General features: G+C 45.0%; 1 protein-coding gene across 1 annotated transcript in view; it reads left to right on the forward strand.

Moving 5' to 3' along the window:
- The window catches only part of TMEM260 (transmembrane protein 260), a 35438-nt gene that overhangs the window by 6572 nt on the left and 9869 nt on the right, over positions 1-18997 (forward strand). Inside the window, exons 2-5 of the mRNA XM_088539170.1 lie at positions 796-827; positions 1555-1706; positions 15784-15961; positions 18009-18122. Coding sequence (XP_088395296.1) covers positions 796-827; positions 1555-1706; positions 15784-15961; positions 18009-18122 — 476 coding nt within the window. The remainder of the gene's footprint in view (positions 1-795; positions 828-1554; positions 1707-15783; positions 15962-18008; positions 18123-18997) is intronic.

Raw genomic sequence — 18997 nt, forward strand, 5'->3', positions numbered from 1 at the left:
CGCGCATTGGATGTATTTTAAATATGCATTTCAGCAGCGTTGCAAAATGCCTCAGTGTAAACGCTCTAAAAAAGCCAAGTATTATGCGAGCGTGAGTCTCTCTGTGGCAGTTTTTCATCCTGGCGTAAAATGCAAACGAGATGCAAAATCGACCTGCTATTACATAATGCGGACAGCACCCGAATGTAGGATCCACCGTCAGGTAAAAGAGCTGCTTTTGAAGCAGATGTTGCAAGAATTCCTCTAGCATCAGAGGACGGCTCCAGTCCTAGAGACGCGGTTGTGGCTCTGCATGTGCAATGATTATTTTTACGCCATTTAAAAATATAAAGCTGTGGGTTTTTTTTTTCTTTTTGTTTGTATTTTTTTTTTCTAATGAGACGCAACCAGGTTGTTAAGGGACAATTCAGCGTAAGCTCTGCTGGCTCTAAGGCTTGGAAGTTACCGAATCGAGCTTTCCTGGCTTTAAATTAAATGTACACATATACACACACACACCGAGGCAGTAGTGCCCGGGACTTGAATATTTTGGGCCATTCTGTCACAGAGTCTACCTACACCTTCACTTATCTGTTCATAAAAGTCTTGCGAAAACATAACAAAAGATATTTTGTGCAATGACATCAGAGGGAGAAAATATTCTTAGAAAATTTCATGCTGTTAAATCTCTACAGATTTACAGTTTTATCCAGTCAAATTAATGCAAAACCCCAATGCAAGCATTTGGATTTTGAAAACTTTGGAGGAGTGTCATTTCCTAATAGTAATTATTGGTTTTACATTATTTTTTCACAGGGGAGCTGATCACAGCCGCATATGAGCTTGGAGTAAGTATTAGTTTTATTGTTTAATCAATGCTCTCATTAACAGTTTTAGGAATTAAGGAAGTTTAATTAAGCATGGAGTAAAGTAGATTAATTTATTTTCAAACCACAGTTTTTACTAACTTATAAGTACAGCACGCGACAATTTACTTCAAGTTTTAAATCCAATTAAACTAAATTATAAAGCAAAGGCTTTACTGTATATACAGTAGCTGGCTTATTATCAACCCAAATTTTGTATAAGCTGGGGAGAATAAAATAAATCGGGTTAACAATTTTAATAAGTTTTATTATTTAATAAACTTTATTATGGTGCATGATCCCTTTAGGCAAGACCTTAGGACTGTCAGCGTGGTGGTAATCCGATAGCAGTGTGGTCTTTCAACTTGCTAACCAATAAAATAGTTCAGAATCTGCTTTTTAAAAAACAGCCTTTTGAATGACCCTAATATACTGTGAACCCAAACAACAAGCCGTTTAAGGGACGATAATGAAATGTGTCACCTCTTTTCTCGGCGCTTCATTATTATGGGTGATGCGTGGAGCCAAATCCACTAAAGAAAATATTTGCTAAGTTAAAATTGGCACGAAACGATTGTTACAGCAAAGCCGCCGCTCGGAGACCCTCGTTGCCGGCGCCGGACCCGGCGCGGTGCCGGGCTCCTCGGCGCGCTCGCGGGGACCGCGGCTCCTCGGCCGCGTTGCGAAGCACCTCTCGCTGTGTCCCCAGGTTGCCCACCCTCCCGGCTACCCCTTGTTCACGCTGCTGGCCGCCCTGGCGATCGGGCTCGTCCCCGGCGGGTCCGTCGCGTTCCGGGTAAACCTGCTCTGCGCCTTGCTGGGAGCAGCCGCAGCCGCTTTGCTTTTTGACACGGTGTCCAGGTAACGGCGGCGGCGTCGGGGTTTCCTCCTTGTGCCTCTGCCCGGGCGCTTCCACCGCGACTCGGGACCTTTCCCAAAGTGCCCCAACTAGTGCGTTTCCCCCTGTGTTTCTCCCTATGTTCCTCTGAATAAACTAACAGTAGTTTAATCTGAATTTGACCTTCTTTCCTGCACAAAAGGTTTTATCTCCCCCCCCCCCCACCCCTTTCTTTTTAAATAATTATAATAGCAATAATAAAAAAGGCACCCGTTGCCTTACAAAGGCGTGACAGGTTGTTCGCTCTCATTATCACAACTCGCTGATCAGTTTAACTAACCAGAACTAATGAAGTTTGTCATTATATAAAGATGCAGATGGTCTGTTCAAATTAACAAGATGAGCTTCACCTATGGGTAAACCGCGAACTTAATTTAATTGCTCCTCTTGGAGGAGGCGGGCGGGCAGTTGCCTGCTACCTGCTCCCTTTGGGTGCCCGTGTGGCCTCCCCGCCTGCAAAAATGCAGATATTCTTGCAGCCAGGGAGAGATAAATAAAAAAGATCAATATTGGCCATTTCTGCCTCTTTTGCTGAGGTGCTGCCTTCTGCGGAGCCCTGCCGTAACGCATCCGTTTTGCCCAGACCTCTAACCCTGCAAATAAAATAAAAAAAGAAAAAAAAAGGGAGGCGATTGGAGCTGCACGTGGTTTGGGATTTTGTTAACCCTCCTCGTTGTCTTTGATGTGGAAGTTCTTTCTGCTCTTAACCTTAGCCTGACCCATATTTGAGAGGATTATCGCAACCAATACAAACAATTTCTAATGTTCTTTTACAGGGAAAATAGGGCACGTTGGTAGACTGGAAACGCTGGCGAAATCTGAAATTATATCAGAATCGTTGATGCAGTCTTTGAACGGAGGGACAAAACGCGGCGCTTTATAACTGAGATTATTTTGACAAAGCAGTTTTCTTCAGCCAGTTAATAGAGCCACTTTACCCCTCGGGTAAAGCTTCCCTGCGACCATATGCACCCTAGAAATAGAAGCAGGAATAAGCAGCAGGTCAGAGCCTGGGAGCCCTGCGCTCTCCTAAACTTCAGGGGGAGTGAGAAATGCCCCAGGCTCCGCAGGGTTTATCTGTCCCAAGGATCTTCCTGTTAAAGAGGAATTGCTGTTGGACTGTGTAACCTGCTGCACAGGGGACCTTAATGCCTGTTTGGTATTGGACTGCAAAGTGTATTTGCAAACAGACAGAAATTGCTTGAGCAATTCCTAAATACTTTTATTTAAATATTTAAATTAAATATTGAAAATATTTTACATTTAGGAATTGCTCAAGCAATTTCTGCTCATGCATTGAAAGCAGTTGTTTTTAGTGTTGTATATGTGTAATTGAGTGAGTGCTTTTTACCTTGATATTCTGTATTTTAAGCGTATTCTGGAGTGTTCAGAGTGGTTGTTGCCATCTCACATACACGGCCAATTGCAGGGTCAGAGCCCAGTTCATTTTGATTATATTAAAAGCTCCCAAAGGTGCTGGTAAATGTATGTGATTATTGGGTTTTGGTTTATTTTATTTTTTTAATTATAGTTGTTCTTACTGTTACAGTTGTGAAGGTCTGCCCAAATCTGTAGTTTTAACTCAAGCAGGACAGTTCCTCACATGCATATTTTGTGTATGTGAAATCATGTGAAAGTTTTCTTAGCTTTAGAGAATGTGAAATGCAATAGGGAAATGCCAAGCTAAATTTGGGATTTTTTTTTAAACACTTCTTGAGGTTTACGTTTTTATTGCTTAATTGGATTTAGAAGATATAGGTTCTGTCAATTTAAAAACGTGTGAAAAACAGAAAATATAGTAATTAGAGATGATAGAGGCTCTTAAGACAAATACAAAATTACAAAGTTACTGCACAGATATAAAGCACTGTCTGGCAGTAGATTACTAAGTCTAGCAGCAGTTGATTTTTTTTCAATCATTTTTAAGGCATTATGGGTCAGTATTATTTAAAAACCACAAGTCATGCTTTTCCTTTTAAGCACCTTAAAATTGATTTTTTTGAAAGATAACTCATTCAGCAAAAGTTTTTTGTCTTTCTTTTGCCATATACCTAAAAACTCTTCCTGCAAGCATTTGCTTATCGGCCCTGTCAGCTCAAAAACCTAAAAATACCAGAGGGCACCGGGGTTTATTTTCAGCCCGCATCGCAGCCCCTTGCGAAGGATCCGAGCTGCTCTCTCCCACCCTTTGGTATTTTTGCGTTTTCATTAAAATTTGGCTGTCGAGGCGGCGCTTCCCCCTGTCGGGAATCCCAAGCGGCGGCTCGCGCTGCCCTCCGCGAGCGCCGCTCTTTGCATGAAAACATGCAGATTTTGGGCACAAATCATTGATAAATACACGGCCCTGGGGACCGGCGCGGCGCGAGTGGCAAATCCCGGTCGCCGAACAATAGGCGCCCTTCGGAAAGCAGGGAGCCATCGCTATGGCAATGGGGCTCCCTGGGCCCTCCTGACGCGGGGAAGAAGACGTTATTCGGTGTCACTTGGGCTGTTACAATTTCATTTGGCGCCTGACCCGCACTTAACCTCCCAAACCCTCCTTCTGTCGCCGCGAAGCCACGAGCCGGGCGCCTTTGCCGTCGCGGGCAGGCAGGGACAGCACGGGGGGATGGATTTTCCACGTGCTCGTGGTGTAAATATATTCCGCAGGCAGATTGATGCTTTAGTCTGGGGGTTGCTTAAGAGCCGTTTCCCAAGTTTATTCATCCGCGGGTCAGGATCGTTTATTTTGCTGCTTAATGAGGGAGTTTTGATCGCCTCAATAGTGGCGCTGATTTAGGGGGGCCGTCGCAGCGCACGCGGGATTAGGATCGGATTGTGCTCAGCACGTTTATCCTTTAGTCGCTGTCTCCTCTCCCAGGTAATTGTGTGCAGGGCGCTCTGCGTAGCCGCTGCTGGGATCGATGGAAAGAACCTCGTTTCTTATTTATTTCTTTTTTTCTAGCGTAGATTTTGCATCTTAAACCAAAGTTCTGTTGGACCGCGTTCGTGCAAAATGGTCCTTTGTCAGTAATCCAGACCATCGCTGAATGAGCGCTTTGCTCTGTCGAATTAGTTATCAAATATGTTTTTTCCCTCCACACAGTCTTAATAAATTGCTTGTAATTATCGTAAAATGGCATTTACAAAGAGTTTTCTTAGACTGCTAATAACTGATGCAAATAATTCATCTTTACTTTGGAACACAGAGGAACTGCCTTATGCTTTTAGGACGCAGAAAGTGCGACTATATGATTGTCTTTAAATATTTTGTTTTTACTGTGGGAGGCAAAGCATAGCAAGTTTACAAAGTAAACCAATTATGTTCTTATAACATGATTGCCAAAGTGTAATTTTCTGCACAGATGATGCGTTCTTTGCGTTTTCCTTTGCAAAGGGAAATTGTATAGTTTTCATTGCATTAAGTGCATTTTTTTTCAGGGTATACCTTCCATTTTTTTTTTTTTTTGCCCTATGTGCTTAGCTAGCTTATTGCAGGTGCAATAGGACAACAGAAGGCATCATTTTATAAATACTTTTTGCAAGTTTTTGGCAGCTTTGAGTGTGTTGCACATGGGCTATTGAAGGGAGGAGACCTGCATTACATCGAGCACATCTTTTCCAATGGTGCTCCATTTATTATGTTAAGTGTTAGACTAGTAAATACATGGTTTTCTTTTCCGCCCATACCAATGTGCTGTGCAGGGTACTCTAGATGTAGATGCAAACTGGATCTAAGTGTTCTCCCACTGGTAACAAAAAGGAATGCTAGTAATATTTTGTAATGAAATTATCAGGGTGCTTTGGAAGTGGTGCTTATTCTATTGACTTGGATTTATTGCTGCAGTTTCTTACACCCTGCAGCTCTGTGGGGAAGAGCCCCGGTGACTCGAGCGTGCTGGAGCCTTAGGAAGATCCTGCTACCTGTGCTGCAGTCTGCAGAGTGAGCTCACGATCCCAGGGAGGAGGCAGCGGAGGCAAAACCGAGCGTGCAAGTTGGGATTCGCTGCCCGTCGGAATGGGTTTGCTTCCAAAAAACAAGCTGGGGCTGGAAAAAGTTGTCAGCTGCGCGTGGCTAGTGGGGAAATACTCCACATCCCTCAGCTGAACAGGTTTGCAGGAGCAAAAGTACCACCAAACAGTCGACTATTTTTTTTTTTTGGCAGGATCTGAAGAAGCTTAGGTGTAAGGGAGAAGTGTTCCCGGCTCGTACGCCGGCGTTAAACGGAAAGCGCCGATACGAAGCTCCCAGCACAGGGAGATAACGGTTAATTTACCGCGTTGTCCTCACGGCGCAGTGCGCTGATGAAATTACACTTTAGAGTGCTTTACACGTTCGTCTTCTGATTGCGTTGCCTTTCAGACAGATCAACTCAAGAGGATCTTCGCTGTGGGTAATGTAGGGATTCGGGGCAATTTTAAATGTTCCAAGAGCCACGATACAGAAGCGAGTGTTACGAATCCGAAGCGAGGGAGGAATACATTACCCCAAGTAGCAAACGTATTCTTTGCAGTTGTCCCACGCTTGACCATTGCTCCGTTTGGCAAGGAGCAGCAAATTAAAATGCTGCGCTTTAGAGAATACGGAATCTTCTTACAGAGCGTATTTGGATTTTCCAGATTACAGATTATTTTAGATTATTGCCATTGTAGCGCAATATGGAGATCCTCATGGTTTCAAAAGCAGCTCTGCATAAGTAACAAGTAGTTACCAAGTTTTAGGAGGGCCAGAAGAATGGAAGGTACTCAAGTATTAATTTTCTTTTTGAGGAATATCTACCGTGACCTCTGGCTAATTGATCATCTATTTTTTTTTCCCCCTTCATACCCATAAGAAAACGGCATTGAGTTCAGTCCATTTAAAGACATTAACAAATCTGTTCATTTGCATTTTTCTATAAAGTCGGCACATTAGGCTGAAGTAACTGTGCTTCATTTTCAAGGGGGAAAAAAAAAGCAGGGCAAAAAACTCTTTTTTTAAAAAAAGACTGAAGAGCCTTTTCTGACAGCTAGTCAGAGTTAGAATTAGTTCAAGGAAATGTTAATAATGCACTGCCTGGCTTAATCCCTTTGATATCACCAGGTATCCTCCTGTTCATGGGTTAATTGCTTTAAAAGCGGAGGCAATATTCTGAGCGGTGGGCCGCTTCACCTTTTCACAGCTGTTACCATTGAGTGACAACTAAATCCCATGTGTAAGATGAGGAAGAGCTCAATCTCCAATTGGGAGAAAATTTATGTAAACCGCAATCCCTTCAGAATGTGCGGAAGTCATAGACTTTCTTGATTTACTCTGCTTTTCCCAGAAAGCTCTATTGTTCACTTCCCTAAGTCCCATCAACCCTTTGTAGCGGAATATCACAGCGGCAGCAGATAGCTTGAAATATATAAATGCTATCATAGCTCTGATTAATAGCAGCGCTTATGAGTCAAGTCTGATAACGGAGCAGCTCTCCACTCAATTTCAGATACTGCTAATGGAATCTGTCTCCTCCAATTGTAATATGAGAAGGCCTAATTTGCTATGGAGCTTGGAGCTGTCACCGGGAGGGGATTGCGGGGTCAGATGGGAGCTGCCAGGTTTTTGCCCTGCAGCTTGTATCTCTCGCTTTGAATAGCGCAGCCCCCTGCCTGCCAGGGAGCTGATAGGCCGCCGGGGGGTTTATGCCACCGCGTACAATAGCGGAGGGCTGCCGAGGCCGCCTTCCTAATTGTGAGGCGAGCCGCGCTTCCCCGCGGCCCCCGCGCCGCCGCATTTCTAATAAGGGGGTTTAGCAAGTGTCAGATTAGGAAAAGTTTCTGCAATTACTTTCCACCCCCCCCACCTCCCAAAAAATTGGGAAAAAAAAAAAAACTTGTAAAACTGGCGTCGCTAAAGACGGTTCCAGCAGAATTTCGGCCACAGGAAGTGGGCGTCGTCGGTTGTGGCCACTGTGGTGAGCGCCCTCCTGCTTTCCCAAGGCTGTTTTATTGTTAATCTGCGGAATAACGGTCCAAACGGCTCTGTACTGATATCTGGAAGCAGAGTTAGGGAAGTTCCCTTGCATTTTGGGGGGCCAAAAGTACAGCTGGTATAGCTGGCCTTGTTGGAGAGGTGGTGTCACTGGGAGGTTTTTAAGGGCTCGGTTGTTTATGTAGTTTATTAAACTTAATGCAGCACATTAACTGCTCCAGGATAGCACGGTGTTGCTCCGTGGAGATTTCCCTTCGTTTGTCAAGAAGTTGCTGTAGTGGAGAGCAGGCTTCAGAGGCCCTTGTTGTGACAGGCCAAGCATCAGCCGGCGCCTCCACGTTGGCTTTGCCTCCACGTTGGCTTGCTCTGTGAGGCCATGCATGGAACAGGGCCTGTATCTGTCCCAACATGGGCCGCATGGGTCCCACCAGTGGCATTTCACTTGGGGACGTATCTTCTCATCCCCACAGCTGCAGAGGGGGTGCCAGCAGTGGTGCCGTGGCATCTCATCCTTGCTGAGATAGCCTGTTGGAGGCCACTCGTGTGAGGTTGCCCTTAATGTTGGTGTCAATCCCGTTTATTAGGGCATCCTAATACAGCTGGGTTACACGCACTAATTTCAGGTTCCTAATTTCAGACACCAGGTTGCTCTGCCGCGGAAGGTATTTGTAGAGAAGAGCTCACGATGAAGAGTTTCCTTGTGGACAAGGTGGAGGCTCTTTGTGGTCCAGTTCTGCAGAGCTCATCCTGCTTTTCAAAGGCCTCCTTAGGAGACCAGCTGAGCCAAGGGCTTATTCCAGTATCCAGACTCCTCTTGATTGGAGCAAAGAGGGGAAAATCCTGGGAGAAGCCATTGAGTGCTGAGAGCTGCTCGTGGTGTGCAGGATGCCTCTCGCACAAACTGATGGCATTTGCGGGCCTGTATTTACCAAGGGGATGGGCACGGAGATTTGATATCGGGAATAAGGAGCGGGGAGGAAGCGCCGAGGGCCGCTCTGCTGCCCCTGCAGATCTATCGCTCGTCTGCTCGAGCGCGGAAGTCGTGTGGTGTAAGAGTCCCCTTCTGAAGCGCACGGCCGCGCTCCCTTGTGACAAGAGTGCCCGTTTCGGTGGTCCTGCTCATTTGCTGGGTTTTTATTCCCCCCTTGTCTTCTCCGCGAGGTTCGTGTGGCGGCCGAGCTCGCAGCCGCTCCGTCCTCCCGCGCTGCCTCGGCAGCAGCTCCGCGGGCCTGAAGTGGCTGCTCGAGTGAAGGCCCTTGAGGAAGAATGCGAGTCCCGCGCGGTTCCCTGGAGCACCGCGCTGCCTCTTGAGCGCTGAGAGCGGGAGAAAGCCGCCTTTGTCCGTGGAGTGGCTGCCGCTAGGATGTGTGGAAGAGGCAGCAAGCCACGAGGGCTTGGGCTGAGGGTGATTAGTGTTGGTTTGGTCCTAGCTTCATGTGTGATATTTTTTTTAAATTTATTTTACTTGTTTTTCAATATAGTTCTTTTATTTCAGCACCAGTGCCTGTACACACTTAAAGTAAATCTGTCAAAAGTTTTGTTGTTGAGTCTCGTAGGTCCCATTCTTTTTTAGCCTTGGTCCCTCCCTTTTTTTTTTAATAAATAAACCCTGTTCAAAGTAGATCTGAAATGTCAAATCTTTAGTGTGATGGACTATTATTATAATTATTAAAATATATAATTAAAGTGATGGCTATGGAAAAGCTACCTGCAGTGCAGAAGCTGTTGGTGATGCCTCTGGAGTCAGAGCCTGGGGAAGTGTTAAGGGAACCATTGGCAGCAGGGTCATCTCTGCACATTCAGAAAAAGAAATTGTGACAAAGAAATCAGTTGTGAGTTGACTCAAAGCTGGAGAACCTGTGGAGAATTTAAAAAGCAGGAGGGCTTGTTCCTTTTGCTCTGAGGAAAAAAAAAAAAAAAAAAGTGATACTGAGATCTGCTAATTTTAAAGCTTTGGGGGAAACAGAAGGCAGAAATAACAGTTTATTTCAGTAGATACAAATGAGCATTTTCAGTGCTGAATACATCAGGTTCAAATATAAAATGCTTTTTAATTTACTTAGTTTTCTTTGTAATGAATCCAATGCACTTAAGATGGTTGTTTTTTAAGTAAAATACTGTAATTAAATTCCATTTTTCATTGGAATACAACTTTAGACAAGTTACTTAATAACTTCTTGCAAATTAAATAGAGAGTGTCAACCATTATTTTCTAACATAAAATGAGAACAATGATCAATTATTTTAATGCTGTTTATTAGTTAAATTCATATAAATGTATCTGTGGCTTTGGTTAGCAAAAAGTTGTATCAAACTTTTTTTGTAGACTGTTTTCACTGCCTACCTCCTTGGAGTTGATGCCCACCCACACATTTGGTATCTGGAATGGAAAACAAAATAATTGCATATATTAGTATTTTTCTTATTATATTTAGGGATACCATAGGAAAATGCTCACAAAGGACTGTGCAGTCTCTGATGACTGTTTCTGTTCCTTCTGAGTGTGCTTTAAAACAATAGGAATTTCTGCCCATGTTCAGGAGATTTTACTGAGTTGACTGATAGGAAACAACTTATTCTTTCTATTTTGTTTTTTGTTTGCTTGTTTGTTTTGTTTTTAAAAGATATTCTGCATGTTCTGAGCAGGTCTTGCCCAAAACTAGTTATTTTACAGAATCAAAACAAACTGTTCCCTTGGCTTTTCTTCCATGCAAGATAAGCAAGCCTATGAGGTGGGTTTTATTCAAGCTCAGAGCTAGTTCTTATCAAAGTGAGCCTAACAATGTTAACTTTAATATCCCCAGGAGAATTTATGAAGACTTGCTTACTGTTGTGGTGGCTGAAAATCTCCTCTTGCTTGAAAAGCTGGTATCTGTGTTGCTGAGGCCATTCCAAAGGCAGTTGATGTGCCCTTCTAGGGGACCCAAGCCTCCAGGAGATTTGCTTTACCTGCCCCAAGCCTGGAATACCCTGCCAGGTAGACCAAGCCTTATGGTGAGGTTTTGTCCATCCTACGCTCTTCCTGGGAGTGTCCCAGTGTCCCTTTTCCCGGGAAAGTCGCCAGACCGGTTGCGCTTGATGCGTGTGTTGTGTTGACAGATGAACTCGGGATGGGTATTATAGGTACCATCTCTTAACTGCTAACAAACCCTTGATCTTCCAGTTTCAGTGGGCTGGGTTTTATTATAATAACTGAAAAGATTTGGGAGTAGTACGCTGGTTTTGGGTGAGCCCAGTTCTACTCTCCTTAATTGTATTTCCTGGCTTCTCAGAAGTGAAACCCAGAAGTTGCTTTTACATGAGGCCCCTTGGGGATCCAGCCATGACTGGATGTACTCTGACATACTCTGTCGTGACCACTAAAATACTGTCTGTGCCTGTAACTAAAGCAGCCCTTTCCTTCCGACTCCGCCGTCCTGCTTGCTCTGTTTTACACAACACGTTGCAGCTAACAGCACCTCAGTTGTGAACCTACTGTGCAGATCCTTCCCCCTTCTCTCTAACAGTTTCAAGCTTCTTGTCCTCAGGTTCAAATCTCTCTCCCATCTCTTTGGTCTTTCAATTCTTTCATTCCCCATTTAATTCTCATCTTCGTACCTCTTCTTTCAGGTCTTTCTGCCCTATGTGACTGAATGCTTGCAAGTATCTTTTCCACTTAAAAAATGTTCTTTGGCCCAGAATGTTGTCCGTGGCTAATCTGTGTTGTCTCTGGCTGAACTGCCTTGTCACCTCCTTGGACACTGTCTGATTTTATGAGGATAAACAGCCTCTTGGCACCAAGGCAGCGGTGGCACAATGCGGTGCCACACTGTTGTAGAGAAGTCCAAAGGGCTGTCAGATTACGCAGTGTAATGGTATGTGAAGCTCCTCTTTTGAATCCAAATGAGCAGGATAACCACATTAACTCGGCCTCTCAGCAGATCCAGTTTAGTTTGGACCCAGCACCATGCTGATGCAGCTGTATTGCAGTCATTTCTACTGCAGTCATCTACTTTGATGATGCATTGGGCAGAACTGCTTGATTTTATTCTATTTTTTCCTCAGGATCCCTTTCCCATTGCTTCCTCTTCCCAGAGTATTTCCTTCCGAGTCAGTAAAGTCCATCATTTCCATTGCTGGTGTCCTGATGGCCTTCCAGGATGCTACAAGGTTCAGTTAATTTTTAGGATCCAGTGTGTGTGTAGGAACTGAGCGCTGCGCGCGTGCAGCGGCCCAGCTTCCCCAAGAGCGCGAAAACAAAAAAGAGTGACGAAAACTGAGCTGAATTCCCACTTATTCAAAGTAGTTGTGACTTTTCTTGGGCAAGACGAGCTACTTTCCTTCCTGCTGCACAGATGTGGGCTCTCTGCTGAGGTCCTTGACACCCCTCTTGCCTAGCCAGCTATGATGTGAAGTGGGAGATGGGCTTAGACAGTGAAGTGTGTCATGGCTTGGGTCTGGTTATGAAAATGGTGGGTTCTAGATCTGCAACTATGGGCTTCAAAGCAGGAAACAAAACCTAATGCCGGTTCTTTGTACAAAAAATAGCTCTAGCCCCTACTTGGTTCTGGATCCTCACTTTGCATTGCTTGGGGATCATGTGGTGAGCAGAGATGTCTCCTGCCCCACCTATTGCCCTTTGCAATAAATCTTTAAGCTTAGTGTTTAGTAGCTTCTGTTTAAGCCTTCTTCATAAAACTTGAGTCCTGAGTTTGAGACTTTCTCTCAAAAAGAAAGAAGTCCTTTAATCTCATTTGAGCTCTGATAATACACTGGAGACTTTTCTGAGTCTTCCGCCAGGAAAGAATTGGTTAATGATGGGGAGGTTTGTCTCAAGCGCTGGTTTTCATCCAAAAGTATTAGGGAAAGTTGTGTTGCCTTCACTCTTTCATTTTCCTGCAACAATTCCAAAGGGATTTAGAAAGTTTGGGTTCTTTTATAACTAAAAGTTCATCCTCTCAGTGTGGCTGTTAAAAGGTTTTAGTCAAACCTTAGGGATGTTGTGTAGTGAGATTGGAGTTTAAGGGGATCTTTCCTTCCTTTGTTTCTTAGATATACATGGCCTGGCTTCCACTCCCTGCTATTTTCCTTCAGGAGAAGGAGCCACAACTTGTGTTAAGTCCTGAAGACTCCTCCTGTCTTTCCTTTTTCTGTTGGAGTTCTGCATCTTTCTGCTTAAAGAGAGGAGGAAAAAAAAATCTGAGCTCTCAAGGCCACTTTTCTGGGGGTGGGTCTCTTTTATTTGTTTGTTTGAGGTGTTTTTTGTTTTTTGAATAGCAACAGAGCCTGTTCTGAAGAATTTCTTGTCAAAGACTCAGAATTGAAGGATAGGGGTATTTATGCATCAGAGGAGACCTACAGAGCCTGCTGCAGTGGTGAAACAGTAGTGAGCATCAGTGAAACATTAGGGAGACATGAGCAAATCCTGAAGGACCTTTGGTGTATTAATCATCACTGTAATGACTGAATTTCTTAGGCTGCATTGCCCGTTCTGATGGAGCAGCCAGCTACACCGGTACGAATCGGATCACGGGAGCTGTGTTGAAGTCGAAGCTGCCTGGATGCCACAGAAAGCAGAACTCGCCCTCAGCAGGGTGGGTTTTTATGGCAAATGATGGTTCTCAAACCCCGTCTTGGTCTCGCAGCCCTGGGTAAGGGCAGGAAAGGGCCTGGCCGAGCAACCCGTGCGGCGCTTCCTCCCGCCCGCGCCTGCAGAGCCGGAGCTTCCCGTTGGAACGAGGCCTCGCTACCCTGTGGACTCAGATAAGGATGTAACAGCTCATCTTATAGGCATGTTAGTGTTCACCACGAAGAAATAATCCGATGATCCAATTACTGTGTAGAAAGGTGTGAGTGACAGGGCTGAGTTGGAGTGTCCTCGATGGCAGGGTGAGGAGCGGTCAGTCCAGCACGCCAGGGCACTTTAGCTGGCAACAGGAGATATTTCAAAGTTGTCTGATTTTTTTTCCCTTTTATTTTCTGAAAAGATTCTGTATCTGCTTTCTTCAGAGTTTATAAGGCCCTTCGCAGGATCAGATTTGGTACAGAACAGTCTCAGTTAGCGTCCTTAGGGAATTTTCAAACTTTTCCCCTCCTGTTGATTTACAAGATCCCTTCCAACAGTTTCGATGCTGAAACACTTTGCCACCTTGAGATTTCAGTGCTCTGTCACCAGGACTTCTGAGATCCCCTTGCAACATCTTAACCTGCTCCTCCTTCTGCAAATAAAAGCAGCTTTGTAAATGATTTAGACTTTGCATTTGGGCTTCGTCCCTGTCAGCAAATAATATCTTCTTGATTTGGATTGGGCATGAATATCTGATAGTTGGTTGCTTTTTCTCCAGTATTAATCATCTGCCTTGCTTCTCACCCTCCTGCTATGCCTTGGTAGCAGCAGATCCGAAAACACTTTTCAAAAAAAAAAAAAAAAAAAAAGTCCTGTTTTGTGGAAGGAGGTGACTGGGGCAGCAGCAATGGAGCAGCTTATCCCAGGCCATCCAATGTGTGAAGTGGCAGAACGGGGTATGGAGCCCTGTTCTTCCCAAGTCTTCATGCCATCCTCTCTTCGTCATGAACCTCATGAACCTCCTCCTATTTTTTAATGGACTAAAAATTCCAGTCCAAACTGTAGGGATTCTTTTTTAACATCTCCTGCGTTATGTTGGCTTTTTTAGTGTGCTTGAAAGACTGCTCCCTGCTTAGGCTGTTCCCGAGAAGCAGAAAAGGCAAAGAGAACCAAGGAGAGGTCTCCTTTCTAGCGAGTATTGTACCAACTCCCTCATTTTTGTTCAGAGGGCCTAGAGGTTTTGCTTTTGTGGTCTTCATTTATCTCAAAGTGAGGACTTGTGAAGAACCCCATAAGCAAATGTTAGGTGGATATCCACTGCTCACAGTCCCTCATGGGCAATGCCAGCCAGGCTGAGTAGCCTTGGGACATTTCTCTGGTTGTGGTAGAGGGTGTTGTCAGTATTTAGCAGCATCTGGTACAGCGAGCTTGATGAACAGGTCGGTGAGTGTGTAATAATTCTGTTTTAAACTTTATTGGAAACAAAAGATCTTTTTGAAAATGCAAAGTCTAAATGGAAGTGAGTGTAATGGGGAGGAGCGGTTGACACCTCTAACAAGAAAAATCCCGGTGTTGCATAAAGGCTGGCTCAGTCTCACAGCTCAGGTGTCCTTGAGTAGGACATGCAGTTGTGGTAGCCTTTGTGGCATCTTTTCAAGGTGGCTTCGTGAGGGAGCAGCTCCTCTAAGCAGCCAAGTTTTGTTAGAGGTCACAGTAGAGAACTTGGCCTGTAGAGAACTTAACACAACCAGGGAGGCAGAGCCGCTCTTGAAGACCCCGTGTAAGAGATTTCTTGGGCTAAATCCCACCCCAGGGGCTCCCTGCGCCAGCGGCCGCGTCCAGCCGATTTGGGAAAGCGGCTCCGTGGGGAGCGTGCCCCGTAATCCAATCTGGGAGTCACAGAGGCGGCGATTCCTGCGGCAGGGCCCAGCTGTGCCAGGGGAGACGTCCAGGCGCCGGCTGCTCCGTGCTCTTCCTCTACCTCTCCTGCTTGCTGGAGCCAACCCCCGTTTTCTCTTCCCTTGGCCTCTCTCCCAGCTCCACATTTCGCTCTGGGGCCCTCGGCACTCCAACCCCAAGAACCTCAAACCTCCTCACCGGGAAAGCTCTCCTAATGCTGTCCCTCACGAGTAGCCCTAATCCACTCTATTCAGTGTCTTGATGAATTTAAGGTTGCACCGTTGCTCGTGTTTCCTCCAGCCGAGTGTATCCCGTTAAAGGCATGACTCTCTGGCTTGGAATACCAAGGCCCACGATGTCCTTGCTCATCAGGGTTTCTGAACTGACTTCAATGCTGCAAGTTTCCAAAATGCTTGAGAGGCAAAGCCAAGCCATTGCTATTGAGAGGCTGCGGTCGGCGCTTTGCAGATACACAGGATGGCTCCCTAATTTTAATTTTGTGTAAGGAAATTATTAAGCAGATATTAACCATATAATGTTTTGGAAGGGTGCTGGGTGGCAGTCATAATTTCTGCTGCTACAGTATGTTTTTTTTTTTTAAAAAAGGACAATAAAGTAGGCTTTTTTGTTGGAAAAGAAGATTTCATGTTATCTGTGTTTGCAGGCTTTCTGGCTCATATGCTGGAGGAATCCTTGCTGCGGGGGTGTTTTCATTTTCTCGTCTAACATGGCAGTGGTCCATCGCAGCAGAGGTTTTTAGCTTAAACAATCTGTTTGTGGGGCTGCTTATGGCTCTCACGGCGCATTTTGAGGAGGCATCCACTGCGAAAGAGAGATCAAAGGTAAAAACATCTTCAGCAAAGTGAATAGTTCTTTATTCTTTTTCAATTAGTTATCATGCATCTGTTTAATTTCCTAGTCACTTTGCAGCAATTTAGCTTTCATCAAATTGGCAAGGCTGGGTTTTGGGGCTGCGTTCAGTACCTTTTCACAGGGATGTTGATTCCTGGCCTACCTGGGCTTTGAAAAGTCCTAAACCTTTAAATATCTGTCCATGCTGTTTAAGAATGGAGTTGGACCTTGTGGGGTGGGATTTTTCTCTGTTTTTTACAACTACATGGAGTGGAAAGAGGAAAACCAAAATCATTTGCACTTCAATCTGTTGGTGCAAAGTTTATTTTCCTGCAGTAGAGACTCAGAATAAGCTGTGAGCATTTAAACTTTTGTTTTAAGAGCTGATGTGTTTCCTGAGACTTTGCAGCTGCATCTTACTGAAATCTTCATCAAGTTGAAAACCTAAGTATCTACTAAAAACCAGAAAAGAGCAAATTTTCCATCAGTTCTATGCGATTCCATGCATAGTCTTTTGAAATGAGTTGTGCCCCTAAAATAATGGCATTATTAAATACAGAGACCTTAAATTTCATGCTACCTTTGCTACATTATAGAAAGACCATGCATTTAAATGATATTTTGATTTTATGATACTCACTGATTGTGTTCTTTCTGTTGCTTTTTGCCTGAACATCTCACCTCTTCTCTTGCAGCCTTGCCTGCTGTGACTTGTATGAATTGTGTGAATAAAACGATTTTTGTGGGGCTACCCTAGTATTTCAGGAGTCCAGAGTGGTAGTTTACTCAGCTTAGTGACTTCTCAAATAACATGTTTTATTGTTGCCTCTAAATGGCTTCTTTTATCATCTGATTTTTTTTCCTGTTTTCTGATCCATCCTGTCCCAGGATCCCTAATACCTGAACTCTGCAAAGATGGAGTTGGGCATTTCCCAAACTGCTTCAATGATTTATTTGCCCAATGGGATTTTCAAAGGAGATTTTCAGAAGCAGTTAATGAGTTAGTTTTAGGGCTTTTGGTTTTTGGGGTGTCCTGCTTTCCACATCTTGAGGAGGCCGCGTTTCAAAGAGGAAGTCCTCAACCCTTGTCAGAAACCAGGCCTCCTTGCAGACATCTTCAGGGCGGCACTTAGACCTCACGAACACACTTGAAAAATTTGTCTCGTTGTCCTGTTTGGGCCTCTGAGGGCTTTTTGTCACTAAGGGGTTCCCCAGGGCATAGAAAGAGGCCACTATTAGTGTGTGACAGGGTGGCCATGATAGCAGTGAATAATCCTGAATGGGTGCCAGGAACAGCATAGCCTGGGTGCGCTAGCTATTTTACCCCAAACACTTTCAGAGATGCTCTCAATGGAGTTTTTAGACTAGTGAGATCTGTTGCATGAAATTTCCTTTGCCTAGGAAGCTTGTGTAGCCTTGGTTTTAACCTTCTGTGCCCAAGAAAGAGGAAACAGTCCTGTTTGTTATTTAAAATGATGTCTCTGTGCATAATAATGATGTTATTTGGGGGTATTATTTCTGGAAAACAAATAAAAAGGAGCCACTGCTTGGCAGTTTCCCCTTCCCAGCAGTACCCAATTCCTGCTCTCATGGTTCATAGGGGCAGCGGTACCCTGGGGACAGGCTAGGAGAGCTCCAGGGAAATTCCATCTTTGGGTGGATCGTGTAATGTGGGGTAGTCCGGAGTTACTTGGGGTCTGCCCAGCACATGGCAGGTCCGTAAAGTGGTCGTCTTCCCATGACTGATTGCTGTGATTTTGCATTTATAGACTACATCATTACAGCATGATAATATTACTTAAAATCTCTGTGTACACTGAGAAATAGCTGGTCAGCTGCTCAGCCTAACATTTCTTAAGTTTTCAGTAAAACAAATAACATCTTTCTGTAAATAGAATAACTTGTGTGTGTCACAGTTGGCTAGTGGTCAGTGGCGTGTCTGCCTTTCTTGTGCAAGGGTGCTTTGGGCTGTGTTGAAGCTGTTTTGATTCCTGGATATTTTTGCAAACTCTGATTGTTCTTTTTCCTTCCTTCCAGATCTCCAAATTTGGTGCCTTTTGCTGTGGCCTAAGCTTGTGCAATCAGCACACGATCGTGCTCTACGTTGTTTGTATTGTGCCTTGGGTTCTCTTCAGGCTCTTCCAAAAAGCGGTAGGTATTTTGCCTCTTGCTGACTCACGCCTCTTGTAGCTTCTTTCAAAGCAGCTCGTTCTTCTTTCCAAGCGCTTGCATTGCTCTTAGCGTCGAGGTATGAACAGTGACAGTTAATGGCCTGTCTAAACTCGTCAGTCATAATCCAGTGGAGTTGCAGTCCATCAGTCTGACATCAGAGCTGCAGATTACGCGTTAGGGGCTTTGGAGCTGTCACTCATGGGAGAGTCTGCGACCTGTCCATTCATCCTGGCATGGGATGAACGAGGTCCCAGCTGTTTGCAACATACCAAGGAAGCTGTCACGACACTGACAGCTAAAAATGGGTTGGTGGGTAGGAGACAAGAGTGTGTTCATGACCTACCACAAACTGGAAGATGGGTAAACACTCAGAGGACCGTGCTGGTGAGGTGTCATGGGCACGAGCAGTCGGGGCTCTGCTTGCCCCAGCCGCCCGTGCAGGATTTCTCGTGATGCCAGGTGAGTTTCTGCATGTTGACTCCCTCGTGGTGGTGAAGAAGAGTGGCAGCTCTCACTGCGCAGCCTCAGGCACCTTCTGAGGCTTTCAGCAGTCAAAGATGCAACCTGAACGAGCAGCACAGCAGAAAAAAAAGGGCTCCCACCAGAGATCCCCTTCGGAGGATGTCCAGCTGAACTGCTGGGATCCTTTAGGCAGTTTTAAGCTTGTTCATTTGGGTAACAAGGTGAAAACAGCCTCTTTGCACGTCCCGCTCCCCGAGGTGCAGTGCTTCTCTCTGAACGAGGCTCCAAAGTCCCATGCACAGGTTGGACACTGCCCTTGTCTGCCCAGGTGACCTGCTCTCAGTCCCTGTGTCCAGCAGACTGCAGATGTGCTGCAGGACGTCCAGTTTGTC

The sequence above is a fragment of the Tinamus guttatus genome, unplaced genomic scaffold (assembly GCF_059628265.1).
Source record: "Tinamus guttatus ecotype Peru unplaced genomic scaffold, ASM5962826v1 Tinamus_guttatus_pri_ptg000048l, whole genome shotgun sequence".
NCBI lineage: Eukaryota > Metazoa > Chordata > Aves > Tinamiformes > Tinamidae > Tinamus > Tinamus guttatus.